The sequence below is a fragment of the Tripterygium wilfordii genome, chromosome 9 (genome assembly GCF_013401445.1).
Source record: "Tripterygium wilfordii isolate XIE 37 chromosome 9, ASM1340144v1, whole genome shotgun sequence".
NCBI classification, from domain to species: Eukaryota; Viridiplantae; Streptophyta; class Magnoliopsida; order Celastrales; family Celastraceae; genus Tripterygium; species Tripterygium wilfordii.
Window position 1 is genome coordinate 1,722,408 of NC_052240.1, and position 24,225 is coordinate 1,746,632.

Consider the following 24,225-nt stretch of genomic DNA (forward strand, 5'->3'; position numbering starts at 1 on the left):
AGGACACAAAAGTAGTGTAGGGTTCGAGGGCGACCATCCTGATTTTTTTTTAATTCTATTTGTAATTGATTTATGAAAAAAATAGTTGGCTTCTATATGCAATCGCAACTTTGAATCGTTCCTAGTCTTCTAAGAGAGGTGAAACTACGGTATTAGAGTCGAGCAGTGCACCGGCTTAGGGCTTTTATCAACAATGAGAATGATATTGAGAGATTGACAGAATTTAAGGGGCTTGGGAGGTGGGCTTGACAAATAACAAGGTAAAGTTATGACCTAGAACTTATAAGAATTGAGTTGGATCAAAGTTAGTTAATGGGTTGGATGGAAATTAATGGACCGTGGGCCTCATTTTTTATTGGGGGTCTTAAGGTCAATTTATCATGCGTCTATCATATACTTAGCATATATAAAAAAAAAAAAAATTGATTGGGGACCATGAGGCTCCCGTCCGCCACTGGATACTGACAAAGGGTGTTCCTAGGACACAAGATATGTGATACTCTCTCACCTAATTAAAATACATATTTTAATACAGCTTTTTAAGACTTCAATATACATTTCTCATCTTTTATCTTATGTCCTAATCGTCATTTCCCTATTAAATAAAACAAAATGATGCATGTTACATGACACGAGACAAAATAACGTTTGAATCGATGTTTGGTAACGTGTTCCACGTTGGACTACGTTACAGTAACTTTGCTTAGCACAACCCCTATTCACAACTTTTAAACCAAACACATTGACAAATCACAATTCATCCACCATGTTGCTATATATTCAAATGAATTGAAAGAAGAGAAGACTTCACTACATTAGCTGCTGTCATAAAACAGAACAATGGAACGAACCAATACTCTGTATGGCCAAGTAGAGCATCTCAGCAAATGATTCACCACAGAAAAGATGTTTTATCCCATGAATGTAAAGAATTGGTTAAGGAAATAAAGCTAACGCTTATTGTCTTTTAAAATGTGTTTTGATCGAGGGATGTGAGAAAGAAAAAACTTAAAAAGGAAGCAGCGAGACCTGAACATAAAAAATTTCTTCAAAGATTTTTTTTCACATGAATATTGTTTTTTTTTAATCAACTCAAATCGATATAGGCACTTCAGCATATGTATTTCCATGAGGTATGTCGTCGTTTTCTCATGAAATCTCAGTCGTTTTTAATCAATCATTCGGTGACCAATTGCAGTGGGTCAATTTTGAGGTTTAGGTGCTAAATATAGACATAAATAAAAAGTTGTGCTGTCTTTTTCTTTCTTTTTTTTTTCTGCCCCAATTTGGACTAAACACGTGTGAAATCGGACCCATCGTTTACCGTTCAGTTCGCACGTGTCTATAACTAACCAACTCAGCTGAGGCTGGCGTACAAATCGAAGTAATAACTCTGTCGTCAGTGTCACGAATGCTTTCTACAAACAAGAAATCCAGCCAACAAAAATAGAAGGAACGATTGATTACCGGAGACTTGATATGGATCAACCCAATAATCCGCAGCCCATAATCGCCGACCGGGTGCTGATCAACGGAATCGAGACGACGCTAACGTTCACCGAGGACGGGAAGCTACGTTGGAATGCGGGAGGTCAAAAATGTTTGACTGTGGAGAGGGAGGTCCTGGGGTTCTGCACTCAAGGTCGTAAGATCAGGTTAAGGTGTGTTGTGGTGAAGGGAGACGGAGTCTGCTGTGTAAAGGACAGGGGAGGTCTAGTGAGGGAGAATTTCTTGTTCGAGCTTTTCTCCGAGGACTCTCTGAGACTCTGGTGCCAGAAGCTCCGCGAGTACATCGATTCTCTTGGTAATTATTGCTTTGTTTTTTTTTTTTGTTTGGTTGATCAGAAAATGTAGGATAAGCGAAAGAGAGAATTCGGGAAGAACTGAAAATTGTAAATTCGAATTTATAATTTGAACCGCTGATTAAGATTTCCGTTCCTAAAATAACTTTTCGTTCCTTATTGTTTTAAGATTTTGGTTGAAGCTGGTTTTGGTACTTCGTAGAAGGAAACGCTACCCATGGCTGAAGTGTTTGGGTTTCTGGTTATGTTATTTTGACGTTTGAGCTGGCTATTGACCACGTTTGATGTGGAGTGAACAACTACAATGCTTGGTTTAGCTTCTAATAGTCCTAGGAGAAAAGATATAAGAAAAGGAAAATCTCCTTTACTCATGATAATTTCTACGGAGTAGTAATGATCTTAATATAATATTTTGCATATTGTTGGATATCTTCTAGGTGTCTAAATACTTAGATTTACCTATATTTGTCTCTCTAATTGATAGCTTTCTTCTTTTCCTCCTGTAACAGGGAGGCCAAAGAGGTTGTTTATCTTCGTGAACCCATTTGGAGGAAAAAAAATTGCTTCCAAAATATTTGTGGATGTTGTAAAACCGCTACTTGAAGATGCTGACATCCAAATTACAATGCAAGGTTCAATTTCAAACGCAATTCTATGCATTTCTGTTGATCTTTTTAGCATTCAGAATCTTTGCCCATTCATTGTGTTGTTGTTTTTTCATGCAAATTCTTCTTCCAGAAACTAAACATCAGCTGCATGCCAAGAAAGTTGCTCACACCATGGATCTCCTGAAGTATGATGGGGTCATTTGTGTTAGTGGTGATGGTTTAGTCGTTGAGGTGGGTTGCCCATGCTTAATTAATGGCATTATCTTTAATGTTCTATTTCTTTTTTCCGACTTTGTCAAAACACTGAAACAAACTCTAAGGTTGCCCAAATCTGCCCTCACCATACTCTGTAGTAGTGGGAGTTTTGTGTACTGGTTACACAAGTCAATGATCAAACTTGTATAATTATAAAGAAACCAACTGAGAACAAGTTTTTACTGCCATTAGAATAATTCTTAGCAGATCTATATGACTTATTACTGGGGTTAGTATGCATAGGTTTCCAGTGTGTAAATTGATTTATGTTTTTGTCCTGTTGAAATTGTCCTCTTTAATGACTGGGTATTTTTTCCATTTTCATATATTTAGAGTGAAGAAGTTGATTGTTTGGAGTTTCTATTTTTTTAACTCTAAATTCAAAGCATTTGTTCTTCATTGATTTTCTTTCCAATAATTTTTTATGGATGAAGAAATCCCAAGACTTTCATGGATTAGCGGTAATGCGGTTATTTAATTAGGTGGGGCTAATACGTTTGTCCCCATGAACGTCTTTCACCTGTGGCTTTATCATGATGGGCCAGCACTTGAAATTCTTATTTTTGCCCTCTGTGATGTAAATTGCTTTGTTGTTCAATTATTCTGATTTGACGTAACCATGCCAAATTTTCTCTTTTTGACAAGTGCTGTGAATTTTAGTAGGTGGTAAATGGACTGCTAGAGAGAGAGGACTGGAGTTCTGCAATTAAGATGCCCATTGGAGTTGTTCCTGCAGGTTTCTTTCGCTTAATATTTGTTTTCATATATATATGTGTACATGTATATACATAGACATACATATGTCATAATCTGTGACCTGATTGCATATGGAAATGATATGCAGTGAATCGAATTCTTTTTGATACCTCTGTTTATACTAATAACTGATAGAGAATTCTGCACAAAATCATAGAAGGGTTTCACGTAACTGGTAGTGGAGTTGGCTTTGCTTGCCCATTACTGTTGAATAGTTAAAATAGTGCTTCATAACTAGCAGTATATCTGGAATTTTCTACTTTATTGTTTACATGGTTTTAGAAGCAACTCTCTCTGTTATATTCCACATTTTGGACTCTGCCTGCTGGAATGAACTCCACTCACTTGGCTTATGCCCAATGCATGTGAATTCTCATGAAATTGCTGCTAGCCCATATCTTAAATAACTTGATATGGTCCCCTAGTCCAGGAGATTGTATTTACTTCATTCCAGTCAAATTTACTTTCTCATTGTTGTCTCAATGCTGAATATGATTATGAATCATTTTGGTGTTTTTTTTGTCTGTAGAAGTCTTATAAATAATGCTGTTGATCTGTAAATTAGTCCGAAAAGTCATACTTTTACTGCTTTGATACTTTAGATAAATAATTCTGGCTGCAGGTACAGGAAATGGCATGGCAAAATCTCTTCTCGATTCAGTTGGTCAACCCTGTACAGCATTTAATGCTGTTCTTGCAATTATTCGAGGTTATACACAATTCTTTGAAGCAGTTTCGGTTTAGACATGTGAAATTGGATCTTCTTTTTTCCCCTAATCTTCAAAAGAACGTATCGCTTTGTTTTGTTCCTTTCTTTAAATTTTTTTTTCCTGACTGCTTTACTTGCTGGCAGGCCATAAGCGTTCACTGGATGTAGCTACCATCTTGCAGGGGGAGATCAAGTTTTTTAGTGTTTTGATGCTTGCATGGGGTAACTGATTCTGCTCACTTATACTAGATTTATGAAGTGAATTCTAGTATGCTCTAGCTAGTTGCACCTGAATTTTTTACAATTTAAAGGTTTGAATATATGCCACTGATGAGTAAAAACCTCTTTTTCTTCCCCCTCACAGAGTTTTATTACTTGTAGGTTTGGTGGCAGATATCGACATCGAGTCCGAAAAATATAGGTGGATGGGGAGTGCTCGTCTTGACTTTTATGTATGTGCTTGCTTTTTAAGTAAAACTTTGATTTTGTTTGCTGGTTCTCTAAAAGTGTGGTTTTGTGTTGTGCATATATATCTCTTATTGTATCAGCCAATTTGTGCAAAAGGGAGTGCTACTTATGCTTCTAAAGTTCTAATTAAGAAAAATTATTAATTTGTGCAATTTCACTGATTTCTACAGTTCATGTTATCACAAATAAAATTTGATTAAGAATTATAATCCATAATTTGCAACTTTTGCTTCATGGTTCTATGGTCTTCTTCTTTTTTCCCGGAGCAACTTCTTTTTGTATTTGTGTTAGGTGTTGTAAATTGTTGTTCAGCAATTCAGTCACAGAAGGCTTTTTGTATATTTTACAGGCTCTTCAACGAATATTCCATTTGAGACGGTATGATGGACGTGTTTGTTTTGTGCCTGCACCTGGCTTTGAGGATCACGGGGAACCAGCCAATTACAATGATGGTTCTAGTGACACACATAGAAATCATGATAGTAGCCTAGAGCAAGCCTTTGATGTTCAACAAAATGGCTACCAGGGATCTGATGTTAAGTTAGAGAATCTAGACTGGAGGGCAATTAATGGGCCATTTGTTTCGGTTTGGCTACATAATGTACCTTGGGGGGGTGAAGATACACTAGCCGCACCTGATGCAAAGGTCAGTATGACAGTATATGTTTCCTTTTTTTTGGGGGGAATATACTCCCTCCTTACATTCTCTTTATACTGCTTTCTTTTTCTTCACTTATTCCTTTTAATCAAGGTACTGGACTTAATCCACGTCTATTTTTTATTATTACTGTTTTGTTTTATGCATGTAACTTGAAATTTATCATCTACTGAAGAATTGGGTAATTATTGATAGACTGAGGTAATGATATCATATATGGGGTTTTACTTTCCATTGATCTATATTTAGGTACTACATCTCTCTTAGTTTATTGTTGGGATGATGGACAGAAGGAAAACAAATGGAAGAAGTGATTCGAATTTGTTATTTTCCGTTTTCCTTTTTGCCCTTTCTTTCAAGAATTCAGAGTCCTATACTTTGCAAATGGTATCTAGCAATGTGTTAATTGAGAATGTTTGTACAACACTTTCCTTTTTCTTCATTTTTTTTATAGTGAATTCTTGTAAAAGAATCACACATGAATGTAGTACCGATCTTGCATCATGTGCGACAAAGTACTGTCCTTGTAGAAAAATGTTTTTCACTAAGCATTTATGTTCTGTTCTATTGGACTTTGAAGTGCTTGTTGTTTTTCTGCTTATGAAAGTCGCTCTCTTTACAAACCATCTTATAGGTAATCCAGTAGAGTTGTGATTAAGGCTGCTGTTACTAACAGGAATACATCTTTATGTTTCTTTTGCTTCATGATTTACAGTTCTCCGATGGATACTTGGACTTGATTATCATTAGGGATTGCCCCAAGCTAGCCTTGCTATCATTGATGACAGAGATGAGCAGTGGAGGTCATGTCAGATCACCATTATCCACATACCTTAAGGTTGGAGTTTGAAATAATGAAGAATTAATATTTCTTTTTTTTTTGGTATCATATTTTCTTGTTTACGCGCTAGCATATGTTGTTGCTGGAAGAAACTCCACATTTTTTGGTTGCTGGAAAATCCTGATATCTTATGATAACTTTAATGTAATTTCTGATAACATCTTCTCCTTTCCATCTTTTGCAATAAACTACAGGTGAAAGCATTTGTCTTGGAGCCAGGTCCACGCACTGACGACCCAACCAAGGAAGGTATCATAGACTCCGATGGTGAGGTTCTGGCCCGAGGAAAGGGAACATACAAGGATGGCCAGAAAGGACTCATGTCTTATGATAAGCTTCAAATTACAATAGATCAAGGTTTAGCGACTGTATTTTCTCCTGTATAGTTTTGAACATCACTTTTCAAAAGAGAATCATTTAGGCCACACCACACCTACACTAAGTAGAGACTTTGTTCAACTGTCTTATATGGAACCACAATTCCACTGATTATTTTCAAGTTAGTAATGGCAGTTTCATTAGATTTGGAGCAGGAGCATGCCCTTTTAAAAATGGGTTAATGACAGTAGCTTGGTGCTGCTATGTTTCAAGCTCGTCTCAGTATTTGTGCTTGTTTTGGTAAAGTTCCATATTGGGCTATAACAAGTATCGTCAGTTTGGTCACCACTCACCATACTATGAAATGTAGCCAACTCTTTCCAAAGAAAACCTTGGATGGTGCATCTTGTTCGCAGCTTCGACCAATGTCACAATACGCAATGTATGTGAACATAATAAGCAGGAGCAAAAAGTCAAATCCGACCTTGAAAATAGTATGCAAAACCCTAATGCCTCTTTAATTCTCTAAATTACACTCTCTTAGCCCAGCCCATTTTTCCTATACAGGGGCCAAGCCCAAAGAAGAATTAAGTTCCACGACTACGGCCTGTCCGAAGACCGAACTCGTAACAGAGAGACCTGAGGGGAAAAAAAATCGCAACAGAGAAACCAAGCTGCCTGTTTGGGTATTCTGAACGGCGATTGCGGGTACCTTTATGACTCTATCTCTTCTCCCCTCTTCATTGCAGCTTTTAAGTTAGTCGGAGAAAAGTTTCCAGCAGCAGGTATTTAATCAAGCTCTCATAGATAAACAGTCCAAATCGCAAAATATATATGCATGTAGCGAAGTCGCCTCACTTTGAATTGGAGTAAATAGCATGTGATTTCTGCCTCCTATTCTTTCTTCTTCTTTTTTTCCTGCATCTCTCGTTTGATAGTAGAAGTTGGATTGAACATGATCTTCTATTTGTGATGGATGATGGATCAATGAAATTCTTAGTAAAACTAGGAGGAGCTAATTATTTATTGTAGTTTTTTTTTTAATAATAAATGAGTAGTTTTGGGATGACATTGCAGTTGATTGATATTATTTGGGGTTCATACTTGGATGGATGTACAACCCGATTGATGTGGAATTAGGTTCCTTTTAGTCTTTTACATATTTTTGGTTCCAAATATTAGACAGTGAAACAGAATTATGCTTTGTATACAGTTTGCTGATGGAGTTTGCTTACTCCTAATAAATTTTGAGATCCCTGTGCTAAGTGCTTCATTCATGTTTTTTTTTTTTTTTATGATATATAGTTTTTTATTTTATTTTAGACTGACGCGAAATAAGTAGAAGGTCAGCCAAAAAATGAGCTCCGTAGAAGAGGGTAATGATAGGGCTGAAAAAGGGAAGATTAAGAGGGAGAAAAGAATGTTGATTGAAACTATGAATGCTGAAGAAGAAAGAGGGAACAAAAAGGTGGGTAAACATACAAATAAGAAGAAAAAGATGATGCTAATGGAAACAACGGATTTGGTGGAACAACAGAAATCTGTCGAGGAAGATACTTCAAATGAGGGAAATGCAGTGACTGAAAACGGGGAAAAGGAAGAAGAAAAACAACTTTTAATGGCCGAGTGTGATGGGAAAGAAGAGATAAATGGAGTGGGTCCTCTGGGAGAGAAGAATCAAGAATTGGATGATGGAAAGGCTGATGTTAGAAAACACAGAAAGAAGAAGCGGTTGCTGGAAGAAGCGGCTAAGGCTGATAGGCGAGGAGTTTGCTATTTGAGTCGCATTCCTCCCCAAATGGATCGTGTGAAGCTTCGTCATATTCTATCCCAATATGGAGAAATACAGAGGATCTATCTTGCACCTGAAGGTGATTCATCGGTAACTTTAGAGGGTTGTTTTTCATGTCTCAGTTGTGTTCAGTTGTTGTATATGTAACTGAACTTGGGTTATGTGGTCCCATGGATGATCAATTGAACATGATATACAGATATTACTGCTAAAGTGCGTCGTAAAAAATCTGGTGGGTTTCGTGGACAAGAATTTTCTGAAGGGTATGTTTAGTCGAAATTACTCTCTGCCTGACCTTTGAAAATGCGTTGTGTTATGTTTTTTTTGGCCAGAATATAATCGTGACCACGCCTGTCTGCAATTTGTAGGTGGGTTGAATTTACCAATAAAAGTGTTGCTAAGAGGGTTGCTAATATGTTGAACGGGGAACAAATAGGTAGGTACAAGTTCTGTTATTTTATTTTTTCTTTTAATTTTCATTTGTAATTTGTTGTTGCTCTTCAATTTACCCATTTTAACTCGTGGTCATTGACTTTGCAATAAAAGAAACTACTGAAACATGTTGTGATCAAGGTTCTCTTTTTGACGTATAATTTCGTTTATCCTTTTTGGCTTTGGCTATGTTTTTGTCTTGACCCTTTCACTTGCCCCCGCACCCCCAATTGTCCTTCTATTTGTGTGTTTTAGGTGGAAAGAAAAGGTCACAGTTCTATTTTGACCTTTGGAATATCAAGTACTTGAGTAAATTCAAGTGGGATGATCTTACTGAAGAGATTGGTATAGAACTCATCTTTCTATTGTTTTGCGCTGATTGGGGCTTAGGCAGTTCCTCCTATCTAAGTTAAGATGTGTCTGATGCAGCTTACAAGAATGCCATTAGGGAGCAGAAATTAGCTTTAGAAATATCAGCAGCCAATAGAGAGAGGAACTTCTACCTCGCTAAAGTTGATCAATCCCGAGCTTTGAGTTCTATAGAGGAACGATTGAAGAAGGTACTGATGGAAATACTTTCTTGTATTTCTTTCTGTAGTATTATTATCATTTACTTTATAGTTGGTGCATTAGATGCAATTTAACATTGCCAAGTTTATTGATTGACATACTTTTGTTGTAAAAGCTTTGAATCCCTTTTGCAACCCATTTAAGAATGTCCAATGAGCAGAGATGGTTGTCGCAGCTAATTTTCATTATTACAAATAGCAAACATATTAAGCATGAAGTTCAAACCTACTAGCTGGTATTTGAAATTCATAATCAAGTATTTCCTGTAGCTTAAGAACAGTAAAGAAATTGTTAATATCTTGATTGAATGGATTGTTGTCTATATCTCAGAAGTACATATTCTTTTATGGAGGGTTCCAATAATTACTTAGAGTTGTGGCTTTAAATATGCTGAGAATGTTTAGAATATGCTTTCCTCTGTGTGGAATCAGTTTTAGTTCTAATGAGAATTGATGAATTTTCTTTTCTAAATTTAGAAGAAATGTACATATCTTTGCTTGGTTATGCTTGTTTAATATACTTTTTATGTGTCAAATTGTGCTTCTTCATCGTATATGCTATCATAAAGAAAAACACTTTACTTTACACACTTTTTAGTGGCATATTATTTTGTTCTTAATGGTCAGTGTGTGCTCTTCAAACAGATTTGTATCATGTGTCTGTGTAATGCTTTCACAATAATTACTATTATGCTTTTTCTACACAGCATGTGAAATAATATATCTTTCATCCATTTTGTGTAGAAACAAAAATTCCCACAGGAGTCGGGAGACAATCTTCAACACCCTCCTAGTCCGAAGGTGCCCAAGGTGATTCGTCAATTCCCACAGAATAAACCAGTTTCCGATGATGCAACACAAAACAAACCTCGACTCTCTAAAGAGATCCTGGCTGGGGTGAGTCATTTTCCGTATATAATAACTTCAAATGTTTTGTCATTGTTTTGGTCCCTGAATCCTACTGAAAAATGTGTTTCACAGGTGTTTGGTGGTTCTTAGCTTTCAAGCTCAAGTTGTGGAGCCCGTGGTCAAGTTGAAGAGCCAAAATTTAAGCAACTGTACAATTTAACTCTGTGTGGTTTTACATTTGTGTCTTCTGCACTACTGTTGATAGGTCGAGCTCCTCAATTTTGATGATCGTACTGCGCAGTTTTTATTGTTGTTTTATGTTTGAAATTGACCTTGATAATGAAAAAAGCTGTATGCCTTAGTTGTGAACTTGTTATTTTGAGATTCACCCAAAAATTTAAATGAAAAATGGCAAGGTAAAAAGCAGATAAACCTATCTTCCAACACATAAAGATTTTGGTACATTTTCAAATAGATTTCTGCAGCGAAGCTCTGCTGATTAGTATTACATGTCTGTCCATTCCCAAAAACATAACCTCAACAACAAAAACTAACAAATTGGAGCGATGACAAAGAACATCTGCAAAAGCCAATGACCCATGATCTGATGGAAAAGAGAATGCAATGCTTGGCCAATATACTCGGAGGCTTGGCGCAGCTTCCTCTCTCCGGATGAGCAAATAAGCTTTAAACGCAGTAGGATGCTATGAAGACATCACCCATTTGGGATAAAAGCTCGAATGAGATAATGAAAACAATATGATAGTCGGAGGTAAGCCATGCGTTTCCATATCAAGGGGATTACATAACACAACACTCAAAACAATAGTTGATTGAACCAAATTAAAGTACAAGCCCATTTCAGAATCTAGTAAAGCCTTACCCAAGAATTTACAAGCTCACCCAATTCAGTCAAGTACCAGCAGTGGGCAAAGCCGCCATAAACGAATTGTAGGAGGACTCAAGATCAAAGTGAAGCTGTCGAGCTTGCTGTTCTGTCAACTCATCTGCTGCCCCCATTTTAGACAACCTTGAGATCCACTCCTTCATCTTTGTCTTACCCTCAAAGTCTGGCGGCAAAATACTCAGCTTATTAAGCGAAGAAAAGAGGTCCGAGAGCAAAGGGTGAACCTGATCCACGGCAACCATATTCAGTTTCAGTGAATCCATTGCAGTGATGAAATTCTGTACACACTCTGCCACAGTGGCAGCAGAAGTGGTTGAGGAGGCTACAGCAGCAGCCCGATGCTCCACTGTGGCAGGCACCCCAGAGGTCACAAGTCGGTTTAGAGCTGCTGGGCAATCCATTTTGTAAGTGTCTGCAAAGCGTTCAATGCTAGGAACTATGTCTTTAAGTGAGGAAGCCAAGGTTTTGAAGTGGGCAATAAGCTTTTGGCATTCAGTTTCATATTCGGAAGAGGATATAATGTCACGAATATAGGCCTTCTCTAGCTTCTCCGTGGCTTTTATAATAGCATAAAGCTCAGCAAAATTCTCATACATTTCTCTCTCTCGCTTGTCGTTCCATAGTTTGACCTCCATTTTGCTATATGTATATATGTATTTAGGTTGATATAAGCTTTGGTAGAAGGATAAATCGAAGTTCTTGGGTGTAGAGGATTGGAGAAGAGAATGGGTCACGCGCAAAGAGAAAAAATCTTCTTCACTGAAAAAGCAATCACATAAAAAAGAGGAGAAGAAATAATCAGGCAACTACAGCTGAACAATCTAACAATGAACAGAGCATAGATCGTATGAAACAAATCCAACGAAAGAGGAAAGAGGCACACATTGCCCCCAAAGAATCCATCAAAACTTAACACCAGCCCTTTACAACTATACTAGAGCCTAGACAAGTTCAGACTAACATAAAACATAAGGACGTAAATCTAATTAGCAAAGGAAGAGTACCATCAAACCAGCTGTTTGTTTGGAAGCCAAGAAATCTAATTTCGGAACTGGAGCAATAAAATCGCATCCAAAACAAACTTCACCAGAAAAGGAGAAAAATAAAATCACAGAAGATAGATTAACGAAGGGCCGATGCTTCACTCAAATTATCTTCATAGAAAAGGCTCTACCCTCCACTAATTCAACAAATCTCGATTACAAGACACCAAGTAGCATAAGCAAAACATAAAGCTTAGATCAGTATCACAAAAAAAGGTCAACAAGCTCGTCATGATAAAAACAACAAAGTATATTAAAAACCCTACATCAATAATCAAAGGAACGATAACACAAAAACTACCCTTGATCATGGAGGAACACAAGAAACCCCAATGTGATCCCCCATGGTTAGAATTCCAAAAACCATCTGAGCATTTATCAAATCATAACAGGAGAGGGATACTGAAATAGGTAAAAAGGACTGGCCAGAGAGAGAGGTGACTTACAGACGGCTCGAAACGCGGCTTTGAATTATGTGAAGCTCTCTGGAATTGCAGAGGGGAAAGAAATAGAGAAGATTTTGTGGTGCAAAACGGTGAGAGAGAGGGTTCGGTTGCGTGTGGGCTCTGATATATTTTATTACTGCTTACGGCATCTCCGTCACTCGGTGTAGCAGTTGAGAAAGGAAACGGCCCGTTTTAACATGTGTTTGACCGTTTGTTAGGTATAATGACGGTTCATTCACCTTCATGGTTTGGCACTACCGCTTGGGGCTGATGGGCTTGGGCTTAAGCTGAAATGGTTGTGGACCTTAAGGATGAATATTGGACCACCTCCGTCGACTATTTTCCCCTCTATCTGAGATTCTGAGCTGTGGAATCCCTAAATCGAAACACACCACAATAAACCTAATTCACCTTTGTTTTCTTTCTTCATTTCTTGTAGCATTAATTTAGGGTTGTGGTTTTCAATTAGTGGATTTTTTTTTGTCGATCAACAATGGCAATCCCGATGGAGTTTTATCCAGCTGAAGATGATCTACTCTACGAGGAGGAGCTTTTGCGCAACCCATTTAGTCTGAAGCTATGGTGGCGCTACCTGGTCGCTCGCGCGGATGCTCCGTTCAGGAGACGATTCATTATCTACGAGCGTGCACTTAGAGCCTTACCCGGTAGCTACAAGCTCTGGCACGCCTACCTCCGTGAGCGCCTCGAGTTGGTGAGGAACCTACCTATCAACCACTCGCAGTACGAGACGCTAAACAACACTTTCGAGAGAGCTTTGGTAACCATGCATAAGATGCCCCGGATTTGGATAATGTACTTGCTGAGTCTAACAGAGCAGAGGCTAATTACGAAGACTCGGCAGACCTTTGATAGGGCATTATGTGCCCTGCCTGTGACCCAACACGATAGGATTTGGGAGCCGTATTTGGTGTTTGTTAGCCAAAAAGGCATCCCAATAGAGACTTCGCTTAGGGTTTATAGGAGGTACTTGAAGTATGATCCCAGCCATATTGAGGATTTTATAGAGTTTTTGGTGAATTCGAGTCTTTGGCAAGAGGCTGCCGAAAGATTAGCTTCTGTGCTGAATGATGACCGGTTTTATTCCATTAAGGGGAAAACAAAGCATAGGCTGTGGTTAGAGTTGTGTGATCTGCTCACGAGGCATGCCAAGGATGTGTCAGGTTTGAATGTTGATGCAATAATCAGGGGTGGGATCAGGAAGTTCACAGATGAAGTGGGTAGGCTGTGGACCTCTCTTGCAGATTATTACATTAGGAGGGGTTTGCTGGAGAAAGCAAGGGATATATTTGAGGAAGGCATGACAACCGTGGTTACAGTAAGAGATTTTAGTGTTATTTTTGATGCGTACTCACAGTTCGAAGAGAGTATGGTTGCGCATAAAATGGAAACTCTGGATTTGAGTGACGGGGAGGATGAGGATGATGAGGAAAATGGATTTGATGAAAATGAAGATGTTAGGTTGGATGTGAATATGTCGGTGGCTAAGTTTGAGAGGAGAATACTTCATGGATTTTGGCTACATGATGATAATGACGTAGATCTGAGATTGGCTCGTCTGGAACATCTCATGGATAGGAGACCAGAATTGGCCAACAGTGTACTTCTGCGACAAAATCCACATAATGTTGAACAGTGGCACCGCAGGGTGAAGCTATTTGAGGGCAATCCCACGAAGCAGATTCTTACCTTTACTGAGGCGGTGAGGACTGTTGATCCAATGAAAGCCGTGGGGAAGCCTCATACATTGTGGGTGGCTTTTGCTAAATTATATGAGAGCCACAAAGATATAGTCAATACAAGAGTGATTTTTGATAAGGCAGTGCAGGTGAACTACAAGACTGTAGATAACCTTGCAAGTGTCTGGTGTGAGTGGGCAGAAATGGAGCTGAGACATAAAAATTTCAAAGTAGCCCTAGAGCTGATGAGTCGGGCCACAGCAGAACCATCAGTAGAGGTTAAACGAAGAGGTAATCAATGCCTCACCTTTTTTACTTTCCTCTTAGTTATATGTTTTTCATAAACTGTGTTTCTGGTTGATTGGTAATTGATGCGATTATGCTGAGTTGCATTAATTTGTTTTTGTCTGTGCATCTCTAACAAAAAGTTCAACCTACATCTTGGGTGAATGGTTTGTCTAACCTGCAACAAAAAACAGAAAGTAATACATTGTAGAACAGCATTAATATGACAATAACTATTAAATCATTTGGCTTATTTATTAATTGTGAAAATAACGGATAAACAAGTCCATAACTTAGGAAGGGAAATTAACTTCTTACGGATCAACTGGCAATCTTCCTTCTTCCCTATCATTCAATCCTTCGGCATTCATGCTAGACTTTGGAGAGAGTCTGTTTTTCCTTTTAACCACATCCAAACGGCAATAGAAATGAATTTTATCTTTTTTAGCAATTGGTTGCAATTAGATGTGACATTTTTGTGCATTCCACAAATGCGTGCTTGATTTTGGGATAGACCAATAGGGTTTACAGTTATAACAATAGAGCTTTTAAAGTTTCAGGTTCACCTGTGTCAAGGTCAGTCAAAACTTAAAACGCAAGTTGCATTTGGTTCTATCTCTTACCTTCTTTGGGAAAATATTTATTCACTTTGGAATCCACAAAAGTTCCAATTTCTAAATGGATGTCTGCCTCATTCCTGAAATGATATCGTAACTCACCTCCATATCCTGTTTCAAGGTTGTTTACCCACGCTTATGATAACCTCTTACCCAGAAACAATTTTCATGGTCATGGTTAAATTCGTAGCCCCATATCCATTCACATCGGTTTATGTAAAAGTTCATTGATTAGCATACGTCTTTTTAGATGAATGCAATGATTGTGCATATTAGATGTCAAGTACCTAGATGATTGAGCATTATTGATGCTTTTTTTTTCAAAGATGATTATGGAATTATAACTAACTTGATCTTTTGGTTGCACTTCTGTCTGCAGTGGCTGCTGATGGAAATGAACCAGTTCAAATGAAGCTGCACAAGTCTTTGAGACTTTGGGCCTTCTATGTGGATTTGGAGGAGAGTTTGGGCACCTTGGAGTCCACCCGAGCTGTGTATGAGCGAATACTTGATTTGAGAATAGCAACGCCTCAGATGATAATCAATTATGCATTGCTTTTGGAAGTATGCGAAGACCCCTATAATTTCTCAATTACGATCTTGAAGGTTTTGCAGATATTGCTTTCATTGGATTGAAATTTCTAACATATTTTACTTGGTACAGGAGCACAAATACTTTGAAGATGCTTTCAAAATATATGAGCGAGGCGTGAAGATATTCAAGTACCCACACGTAAAAGATATATGGGTTACTTACCTCTCAAAATTTGTCAAGCGGTACAAGAAGACAAAACTGGAACGGGCAAGAGAGTTGTTTGAACATGCTGTTGAAATGGTATGCATGTGCTTCACCTTATTGCTTAGTCTGGTGATTCCATTTGTGCATATAGTGCCTCATTCATGTACAGATGTACTGTAGCATAGCTTTTGAAATGCTTCTTTGCAATTCATCTTTTGCAACTTTGCCTCATCATCCCTTATTATCGCCTGTTTATTTACTGTGGAAATTGTGACTTGTTAGTATTTTTTGAGAACACATTCCCCATTGGTTCAACAATTCAAGTTTTGTATGCTAGGCTTAGCATGAAGCAATATGGCATAAATCTAGTATGGGACCTGCTGGCAAAATAGTTTAAGCTATTTGTTGATATAGTTTTGTTTGTATATGCATGTCTTGTCTGTTTGACCTGGTTGCATCTATATGCAAACACCATCTTAGTGGCAGTGCAATGTCAAAGCTGTTATTGGGACTATGTTGTCAGGTGACTTGTTCATTAAGCTTGCTAGAAGCTTCATGCCCTTGCCATGAATTAAAGATGAGCACTGGCAATGTCTGATAGGTATCGTAAAGTCCACTACTTGAATAATCTGGTGCAGTAAGCAGGCAAGCTATGTGAGAATTAAATAGACTATCTAGGTGTAAAGTGATGAAAATTGGTTTTAAGTGAAGGAAAGGTCTTCTCCATGTGAAACACAGGTGAGTGGGAGTTGGAATAGTGATTAAGCCCGGATAGCAATAGATTACAGTTATGGAGGTATCTTCTGTGCTCAATGAAAATAGAGTGGGATATTAGCTCTATGAAATCCATCTCCTGGAGAGATTCTTTTGTGGTCAAAGAATGAGGATGAGCGAACGTTTAGGTTTTAGAAGTGTAACAATGAAAAATGACTGAGGCCTATCAGTTGAAAGATGATGCTTGTTACCTTTTCCATGCGTGTGTATATATGTATAAGTTGTGTATGTCGACTTGTTTATGCATATTTATGTATAATTGTTTCATACTCTTAATATAATTATGACATTTTTTATAAGCGACATGAGATCGATTTCTGTCAGTATCGATGGTGTTTACTATGTAATTTTGCTGATGAAATTGATTTCTGACCTTATGATATTTGTTTCTTATGCTGATCAGGCTCCCGCGGATGCTGTGAAACCATTATATCTTCAATATGCTAAGCTGGAGGAGGATTACGGTCTAGCCAAACGAGCCATGAAGGTTTATGATCAAGCCACTAAGGCTGTTCCAAATAATGAGAAGCTGAGCATGTATGAAATCTACATTGCTCGTGCGGCTGAGATTTTTGGTGTTCCAAAAACTCGGGAAATATATGAGCAAGCTATTGAATCTGGTCTTCCAGACAAAGATGTCAAGATCATGTGCCTTAAGTACGCTGAGTTAGAAAAGAACTTGGGAGAAATTGATCGTGCACGTGGTATATATGTATTCGCCTCCCAGTTTGCTGACCCACGATCAGATGCTGAGTTTTGGAACAAATGGCATGAGTTTGAGGTGCAACATGGTAATGAAGATACCTTCCGGGAAATGCTGCGTATTAAACGGAGTGTATCTGCGAGCTATAGCCAGGTATCCCTTGTAGTTCCCTTCTCTTGTTTGTTACTCATGCTCAATATTGATTCATTCCGTTGCATATTGTCCACGCTCCACTCTGTATTCATGACCTTAATTAATTTTCAACATTTTTTTGATATAGTTGATCTAGTAACAAACAATAAATTGAAGGATTGCTAGGAACTTCCACTGGAGGGAGAAAACTTCTCTCTGTTTTCGTACATGAATTGACTAAATCTCATGCACACTTTATAGCTGCATTAGGTGGTCTTTTTTATTAGCTTTCTATTCAGTGGAGCGACAAAAATAGTTGGGGAATCTATATAGATTTCATCATTGAAATTTGAAATCTGTAGTGAAATTAGGATTTTTTTTTTCCATTTATCAAGGGAAGCAACAAAATTTTTGAAAAAAGTTAGGTGAGGATAAGAGGCATGGCATCTTTAGATGAATGGACGTAGTAGCTCTAAAGGTTTATATTACAGAAATTTTTAATGCAAGGATTTAACATCCTCTATTTTGTAGTGTTGATATTTCCTTTTATTTGATTATTAATTGGCATTCATCCTCTATACATTTTGCTATAGCTTGCCTTTGCCTTCTGAGAGAGAAATAGGAGAAAAAAAGAAAAAGAGAAGGGGGTTTGGAGAGGGGAGGGGGGGTTTAGTAGAGAGAAGGCCGGTAATATTTGCCGACAAACAAACTTGGCTGGGTGAAAGATTTTACTATTTTGATGCAGTCCTAAAACCGGCAACCATAAGTGCAAATGAAGATCTTGATAGTCTTTTTTCGTCATACAAATTCTCATTTTTTTGTTTTTTTTCAGACACACTTTATTCTGCCAGAGTACCTCATGCAGAAGGATCAGAGGCTCAGCATTGATGATGCTAAAGACAAATTGAAACAGGCTGGTTTGCCTGAAGATGAGATGGCTGCTCTAGAGAGGCAGTTGGCCCCTGCAGCAGATAATGCTACTGCTAAAGATGGCAGCAGAAAAGTGGGTTTTGTGAGTGCTGGAGTGGAGTCACAGTCTAATGCAAATCAGGAAGACATTGAGCTGCCTGAAGAAAGCGATTCTGAAGAAGATGAGAAGATAGAGATTGCACAGAAGGATGTTCCATCTGCTGTCTTTGGAGGGTTAGCTCGGAAGCGGGAAGAAATTGACAAGGATGGGGTGGGAGATGATGCTGCTGCTGCAGCAAATAAGGATGGTGAAAGTCGTCTTGGTGCCCTTGAAAGGATAAAAAGGCAAAAACTGGGGTAAATGTATGTTGGCACGTCTTATAGGGTGTTGAAAGAATTTTGACTTGCTTCACTATGTTATTCTGACTTAAGTTCAAGACTGGTACTTCCCTTTGCCTAAGGTTTTGATTTTGCTGCTCTTGGAAGAAACTCATTTTCACTGGTACTTTTTGAAAGAGTCAATCATGGAGACAACAGCATTGTAAAAACTCTTCTGATATTTTAATGTTTTTTTCCACAGGTAAGTTGGACATGCCTGCATTTTACACGTGGGAGGGAAGGGTAGGTTTCATCCATGTTGACACGTAACTCATGCAACAGTGATGAACCATATGCAATTAGGCATTTAGGGGTGGCAAAAAAAAAAATTGATTATGGCTCGGTTCCGAGTCGAATAACATCATGGGTTTAGAAAATATTTATTTTTTCGGATACTAATTTGGATTGAATTTCGGACGTATTTAATTGGTTAAACCTAGATTGATTTAAATCTTGACAAGTAAATCAGATAATAACCTAATCCGGTTTAAGGTCAGTATAAGTAAATCAAACAAAATTGATATGTTTGGCTTAGACCCAGTTTCAAATCAGACAAAAAATTTATGCTTGGACTCAAATTTTGAATATATAATTTGTGTCTACACTTCATTTAATTCGGGTCGACAAAATTTGGGCATCAGGACTGCACAAAGTATTATCACTCCTATATGCAATCCACAACATAAACAAATGAAGCAGCTTATGCTTATTTCTGTGTCTTAACTGAGACACAGATATTTCTGTACTTTCAGCAGCCTAATTAGGGTATATTCTTCAAATAAAATGAAATTGATGAACTAATGCATTATACAACCTCCCATCCCAATCTTTATTCCACCGATACAATTAAATGACACAAATGAATAAATGATTATTCCACCGATACAATCAAACGACACAAATGAAGCCAGTACCCAACAAATTTATAAGAACCCCCGACTCTTATTTTCCCAGATCCCAAACCAACAACCAAGCAGTCGTTTTACTTTTATTCTCTGTGGTTTAACTAATTTGTCATCGTTTTGTCAACATCAGCTGCGTTAACGCTGAGAAATCATAATCATTACCTGATGGAGTTGGGGTGACAGAGAATGTTGAGGGCGGCTTACTTGAGCTGATCCTTGTCGCACCATTGATGGAAACTACTTGGGCAGGCATATACATGCTGCAAAAGAAATGGTGTCCATAGTATAAGATTATGTGTACATGGCATCAGGACGATACTATATCCAAATAAATCAGCAGCTAATAGCATACTACCACAAGGAAACACGAAGCAAAGTTAGATTCTCTCCTCCCTCAAAAAATGAGACGCGTACACATAGCAATAATTTTTTCCTAAATCGGAATTGTTCCCACATAATCTTAATGCCTGCCAGGAAATCAGAACTAAAAAAATCTCATGTGCTTAAACTTACAGATTTACAGTATATTCCAATCCATTATAAAGAACAAGAATGGTAAATTTAATCAAGTAATCAAACATGTAGGTCAATTAGTAATCATGCAATGAATAAACCCAACATCTCTCTCATTGTGGACCAGCATATGTTATCAAATAGATGCATATGTTGATGATACAAAAGTACCGAGTGCTCTCCGAGTCTCAAGTTCTCAGTGTAGGTGTTGGTTTCTTATTTTATTCGATGAGAATAAACATCAACCAGGTTAAACCAAAAGATTCATGCTTGAGTACTGTGATTCCATGCATAAAAAAGAAGCTCCATAGTGAATAGTCAGTACCTGGGCGTGGAAGCATTTACTAAATTCCCTGCTGAATGCTTGTACTGGTCGTTTCTAATCTGTGACTGAAGAAGACAAATATGAGACGGGAAATGGGTTTCAAACAGAAGAAATTCGAAACAAGTATTGACGAGCTCAACCTGATTATAATTATGTAGATGAGCAATAGGCGTCACCACTCCAGGAACTTTATGGCCTGTGCTTCCCCAGCTCTGAATGGGATAAATTCCATTGTAGCCAGGTTGATATCCACCGATGGGTAAAGACTGGGACATACTGTTAATGTTTGCTGATCCTACTGGAGCAGCCATGAAGGACTGTTGTTGCGATGGTAATGCAGCCTGTTGTTGCTGAAGAGAGACCACATTAGACTGTGCAAAACAATAACAAACATGGTAATTAAAATTTTTCTCCAGTGAAAAATTGCAGTATTACAAGTTTCCAAATTTGACCGAAAATCATTTACTCCATTTAAGACTCTGTATCAAGAGAGAACACCTTGCTCTTGATGATCAAACTACAAATTGGCATTCTCGCCAACTTGGATCAACACCAAAGGATGTGGTAGGTAGTATTTACAAGTAGTCAGCTCAATCAGAACATGTATCCAGCTTTGCAAAGGCTGCCATCTCTTCATAGTTATGGTGTCCATTTTAGCCACCAAACTACATGCACCTTACCAACCCACCTTGGTCCGGTGGTGTTGTTGGATGCAACCCAATCTCCAGGTCAGAGGTTCAAGGCCTGGTGGAGAGGAGAAAAGGATAGAAAAAGGTCGACTATAGGAGGTATTCTAAAATACAAAAACTACATAGAGACCCATGATATTGTTCTTCACCTGTTTCTGAGGCTTCTGAGATTTTGATAAATCTCTCATTTCTGTTGTTGATTTTGCTTCAGCAGCTGCAGGTTGGTAAGACAAATGATGAAGTGAAAACCCCCAACACAAAAACCACTCAAGAAATCAAGAAAGTTGTAACTATGGATTTGACATGATATGCACATTGTAAACCAACAAAGATATCACCATTACCAGAAGTTTTGGAGGTATTTTCTATAGAATTCTCCATGGAAAGCAGATTAAAAAGTTCTGTAGCATAATCCACTTTGGCTGGAGTGACAACCGTGGTAGTAGTAGCTTCCTGTTTTGCTGATTCAACTTTTAGCACTGCTGGTCCTGAATTCTGCCCAAGTTCTATTCTAATATCAGAGTTAACCTGCGTAGTAGTATCTTCATGCTTTGTGGATTCAACTTTTAGCACTGCTGGTTCTGAATTCTGTGAAAGTTTCTTTCTCGTATCAGGTTTAACCTGCTCCTATAATCCATCAGTCCATTTTTATATTCAGATAGATTATAGCAACAAAAGGGAGAAATTAGCAGACAAAGACACCAAAAATTTTGAACTGCAAAAGGCAGCATGGCAAATAGTAAAAAATTTGTCCAGCTCAAGGGAAAGGGACATTGGTAATCAGTTAGAAAAGGACCAAAAGCAAAAGCTGGACTGTTTTTACCTGCTTGGTCACTGTTACATGTTCAGTGCTGCAGTTTCTTGAAGCAGGAATACTGGAATTTGCAACAGGCGGGGGAGAGATTTTCCTAACATGATATACGCCATTGCTTCTATTAAAATATTTATTCCTAGTACTCCCATGTCCCAGTCTATCTGAAGTCTTTTCCGCGCTCGCACTAAATGGGAATTTTGCCTTTCCATTCCTAGGAACCCACCTCTTCTCTTCATATCTGACAGATTATGCAGCATCCTTAAGCCCAATAACAGGTATAATGATAGAGCAGTAGGACGGAATGATACAATAAATTACAACTCAAGATGGTAAATATGAAGCAATACTTAGCACGGATGAAATTCTCAATCCCAACTCTGTTATAATTAGGAGGCAACTCTGCTTCCCAATAGCTGTTTGATTTCTCATTCCCCATTGCTGTGAGCAGCAACAAAACAAAATTCATTTCAGCACCATGTGTTTAAGCTAAGAAGTGCCTCCACATCAATCATTGTGAGTAGAAAGCAGAGAAATATAAAACACTCACATTGGACAAGGGCAACCTGCTCTGGAAGCCATGTGTCCAGGGTAGCAGATCTCACCTGCATCATAATGACATACAGCCTAGATAGATGATCATCTTTCAAGGAAAATTGCATCAAATATCAATAGCTTAAGAATTAAATTCTGGTATTCCCTTTCACAAAGAATACCTCCAAAAAGCCATTCACATTTAGTTGTAAACATAAGAATAGGAAACAGGAAAACTCTAATGTACCTTTGATGTGTGTACTCCAAGACTTCTGTGGATGCCTGAACACTGCATGCATATAAAGATTCCCAGATTCACACTAGCCCATCGCGGGCCTCTGCATATCAGACAAGTAACCATTACATTTTATAACCCCATAACCATATATAATAGGATGCCAAATGACAAGGCAATGCTCCAAACCACTAAAGCCCATATCAGGAAACTCTGCAGTGTTCTCCGCATTATTTTCCTGATATATAGCATTCAAGTAGATGAATTGATTTAACTCATACAATGACATTATCTACCTATTGTTGCTCGATACCTACTTGCTTTTGCAATCAGCACATTCCCTGTTCTCTGGTAATTTAAGAAGGCTGTCCAAGATCTGCAAATAAGGGTATACATACATGGGAAGCATCAAAACTGGATTGATTATATTTCACGCAGAAAATCCTAGTAACATTCTAAACATTGAAATACATGTAACTACAACCACTATTTAGTTGATAAATAATCCTTAATGTGATATTCCCCGCTGATTACGATTATAAGTGCACATGGATGAGAGAGAGATAGACATCAATGGACAATGGTGTATCTCACTTAAAAGAAATTTGAATCACGAAAAAGAGGTACTAGAATAACACTAAAAGGAAAAATCAGATGTCCTACTGCCTGTTCTAACTTAAGCCAAGGATATGATTCCACACTTCAATAGTCAATACCAACAAAACAAATTTATTAATACACAACAGATGAAGAGCCACTAGCACATTAAGTATGTGAAAATAAATATGATATGCCATCTACCAAAAAAATTAATACACAACAGATGTATTGCGCTTTTTTTTATAGCAACTTGCTCCCTATAACATATAACTAACTTCTAGACTCTGTAGGATGACTAATTTCTCCATTAATTAATAATAGTAGTCTGGTTATGCACACAAAACATCTGCGTTTCCAAGAAGAGAAAATTCAGAGGTACCTAGCGAAACCCAGTTAAACCCATGAAGAAATTGATTTGAAACGGTAGAAACTAAAACTCTTGGCAATAAAAAAAACAGATTCACCATAGCCACACCCTTCAAGAACAGCACAGAACAAACCATACATCTAGCAAACAGAAAGCAGTCCTATTAAGTTATAAAATATCCAATCAGATACAAAAGGTACCCAGAAGCAATAAACAGCAACATATAGATTCAAACAAGTCATACGGTAATACCAGATATAAGCCAAACGTAAAAACGTGAAAAGAATTCAGGCCTACGGACCTTTGTGTGCTTGGCGTTAAGCTCTTTAGAAACGTTGGCTTTCTCGTTCATGGTTAGATATTTAGATTCTCTCTTTCAGAGGCTCTTCGCTTTCTTCTAATGAAAATTGAAAAGGAGAATCCGCCTTTTCTTTCTCTTCTCAGAGAATCAGAGGTGGTAGAAGGAAAGCAAAGAAAGGACGGCAATATGATAAACGGCAAAGTGGGGTCTCGTTTGCTTCGCTCGACTGTACTCTCGCTTTTATTTTGTTTCCTTAAG

At 38.0% G+C, this 24,225-nt stretch overlaps 5 protein-coding genes across 15 annotated transcripts; 3 read left to right on the top strand and 2 right to left on the bottom strand.

Moving 5' to 3' along the window:
• The first annotated feature begins 1,386 nt into the window (after window positions 1-1,386).
• LOC120005795 (sphingosine kinase 1-like) lies at window positions 1,387-6,622 on the top strand. 2 transcript variants are annotated; one of them, XM_038855617.1, is made up of 10 exons: window positions 1,387-1,804; window positions 2,312-2,434; window positions 2,541-2,641; window positions 3,329-3,401; window positions 4,044-4,130; window positions 4,275-4,352; window positions 4,512-4,582; window positions 4,948-5,244; window positions 5,972-6,094; window positions 6,292-6,622. In XM_038855617.1, exons 1-10 carry the CDS (start codon window positions 1,480-1,482, stop codon window positions 6,481-6,483), a joined length of 1,470 nt encoding a protein of 489 aa, XP_038711545.1. In that variant the 5' UTR covers window positions 1,387-1,479; the 3' UTR covers window positions 6,484-6,622. The 2 variants fall into 2 exon arrangements, with proteins under 2 accessions (XP_038711545.1, XP_038711547.1); XM_038855619.1 differs by lacking the exons at window positions 1,387-1,804; window positions 2,312-2,434 and having other exon boundaries at window positions 2,561-2,641; window positions 3,326-3,401; window positions 6,292-6,615.
• Window positions 6,623-6,974: 352 nt separating this feature from the next.
• On the top strand, window positions 6,975-10,426 carry LOC120005796 (pre-rRNA-processing protein ESF2). Of its 2 annotated transcripts, none has more exons than XM_038855621.1 (8): window positions 6,975-7,123; window positions 7,739-8,286; window positions 8,407-8,470; window positions 8,576-8,643; window positions 8,895-8,984; window positions 9,069-9,199; window positions 9,953-10,105; window positions 10,190-10,426. In XM_038855621.1, exons 2-8 carry the CDS (start codon window positions 7,773-7,775, stop codon window positions 10,205-10,207), a joined length of 1,038 nt encoding a protein of 345 aa, XP_038711549.1. In that variant the 5' UTR covers window positions 6,975-7,123; window positions 7,739-7,772; the 3' UTR covers window positions 10,208-10,426. The 2 variants fall into 2 exon arrangements, with proteins under 2 accessions (XP_038711549.1, XP_038711548.1); XM_038855620.1 differs by having other exon boundaries at window positions 7,019-7,200.
• A 353-nt stretch (window positions 10,427-10,779) lies between these two features.
• LOC120005797 (vacuolar protein sorting-associated protein 28 homolog 1-like) lies at window positions 10,780-12,608 on the bottom strand. Of its 2 annotated transcripts, none has more exons than XM_038855622.1 (2): window positions 12,454-12,608; window positions 10,780-11,723 (listed from the first exon to the last, which is right to left on the bottom strand). In XM_038855622.1, the coding sequence occupies exon 2, from the start codon at window positions 11,597-11,599 to the stop codon at window positions 10,970-10,972; it is 630 nt and encodes a 209-aa protein (XP_038711550.1). In that variant the 5' UTR covers window positions 11,600-11,723; window positions 12,454-12,608; the 3' UTR covers window positions 10,780-10,969. The 2 variants fall into 2 exon arrangements, with proteins under 2 accessions (XP_038711550.1, XP_038711551.1); XM_038855623.1 differs by lacking the exon at window positions 12,454-12,608 and adding an exon at window positions 12,309-12,326.
• Window positions 12,609-12,812: 204 nt separating this feature from the next.
• On the top strand, window positions 12,813-18,916 carry LOC120005760 (pre-mRNA-splicing factor SYF1). The gene is made up of 5 exons (XM_038855576.1): window positions 12,813-14,441; window positions 15,432-15,616; window positions 15,717-15,887; window positions 16,969-17,421; window positions 18,233-18,916. The coding sequence occupies exons 1-5, from the start codon at window positions 12,947-12,949 to the stop codon at window positions 18,668-18,670; spliced, it is 2,742 nt and encodes a 913-aa protein (XP_038711504.1). The 5' UTR covers window positions 12,813-12,946; the 3' UTR covers window positions 18,671-18,916.
• A 454-nt stretch (window positions 18,917-19,370) lies between these two features.
• LOC120005579 (ADP-ribosylation factor GTPase-activating protein AGD5-like) lies at window positions 19,371-24,195 on the bottom strand. Of its 8 annotated transcripts, none has more exons than XM_038855299.1 (11): window positions 23,968-24,195; window positions 23,017-23,075; window positions 22,712-22,802; window positions 22,481-22,535; window positions 22,281-22,371; window positions 21,943-22,171; window positions 21,464-21,746; window positions 21,269-21,333; window positions 20,571-20,801; window positions 20,431-20,489; window positions 19,371-19,852 (listed from the first exon to the last, which is right to left on the bottom strand). In XM_038855299.1, the coding sequence occupies exons 1-11, from the start codon at window positions 24,016-24,018 to the stop codon at window positions 19,702-19,704; spliced, it is 1,365 nt and encodes a 454-aa protein (XP_038711227.1). In that variant the 5' UTR covers window positions 24,019-24,195; the 3' UTR covers window positions 19,371-19,701. The 8 variants fall into 8 exon arrangements, with proteins under 8 accessions (XP_038711227.1, XP_038711230.1, XP_038711226.1 ...); XM_038855302.1 differs by having other exon boundaries at window positions 20,431-20,495; window positions 21,464-21,707; window positions 23,968-24,194; XM_038855298.1 differs by having other exon boundaries at window positions 20,431-20,495; window positions 21,464-21,740; window positions 23,968-24,194.
• Between the last annotated feature and the right edge of the window lie 30 nt (window positions 24,196-24,225).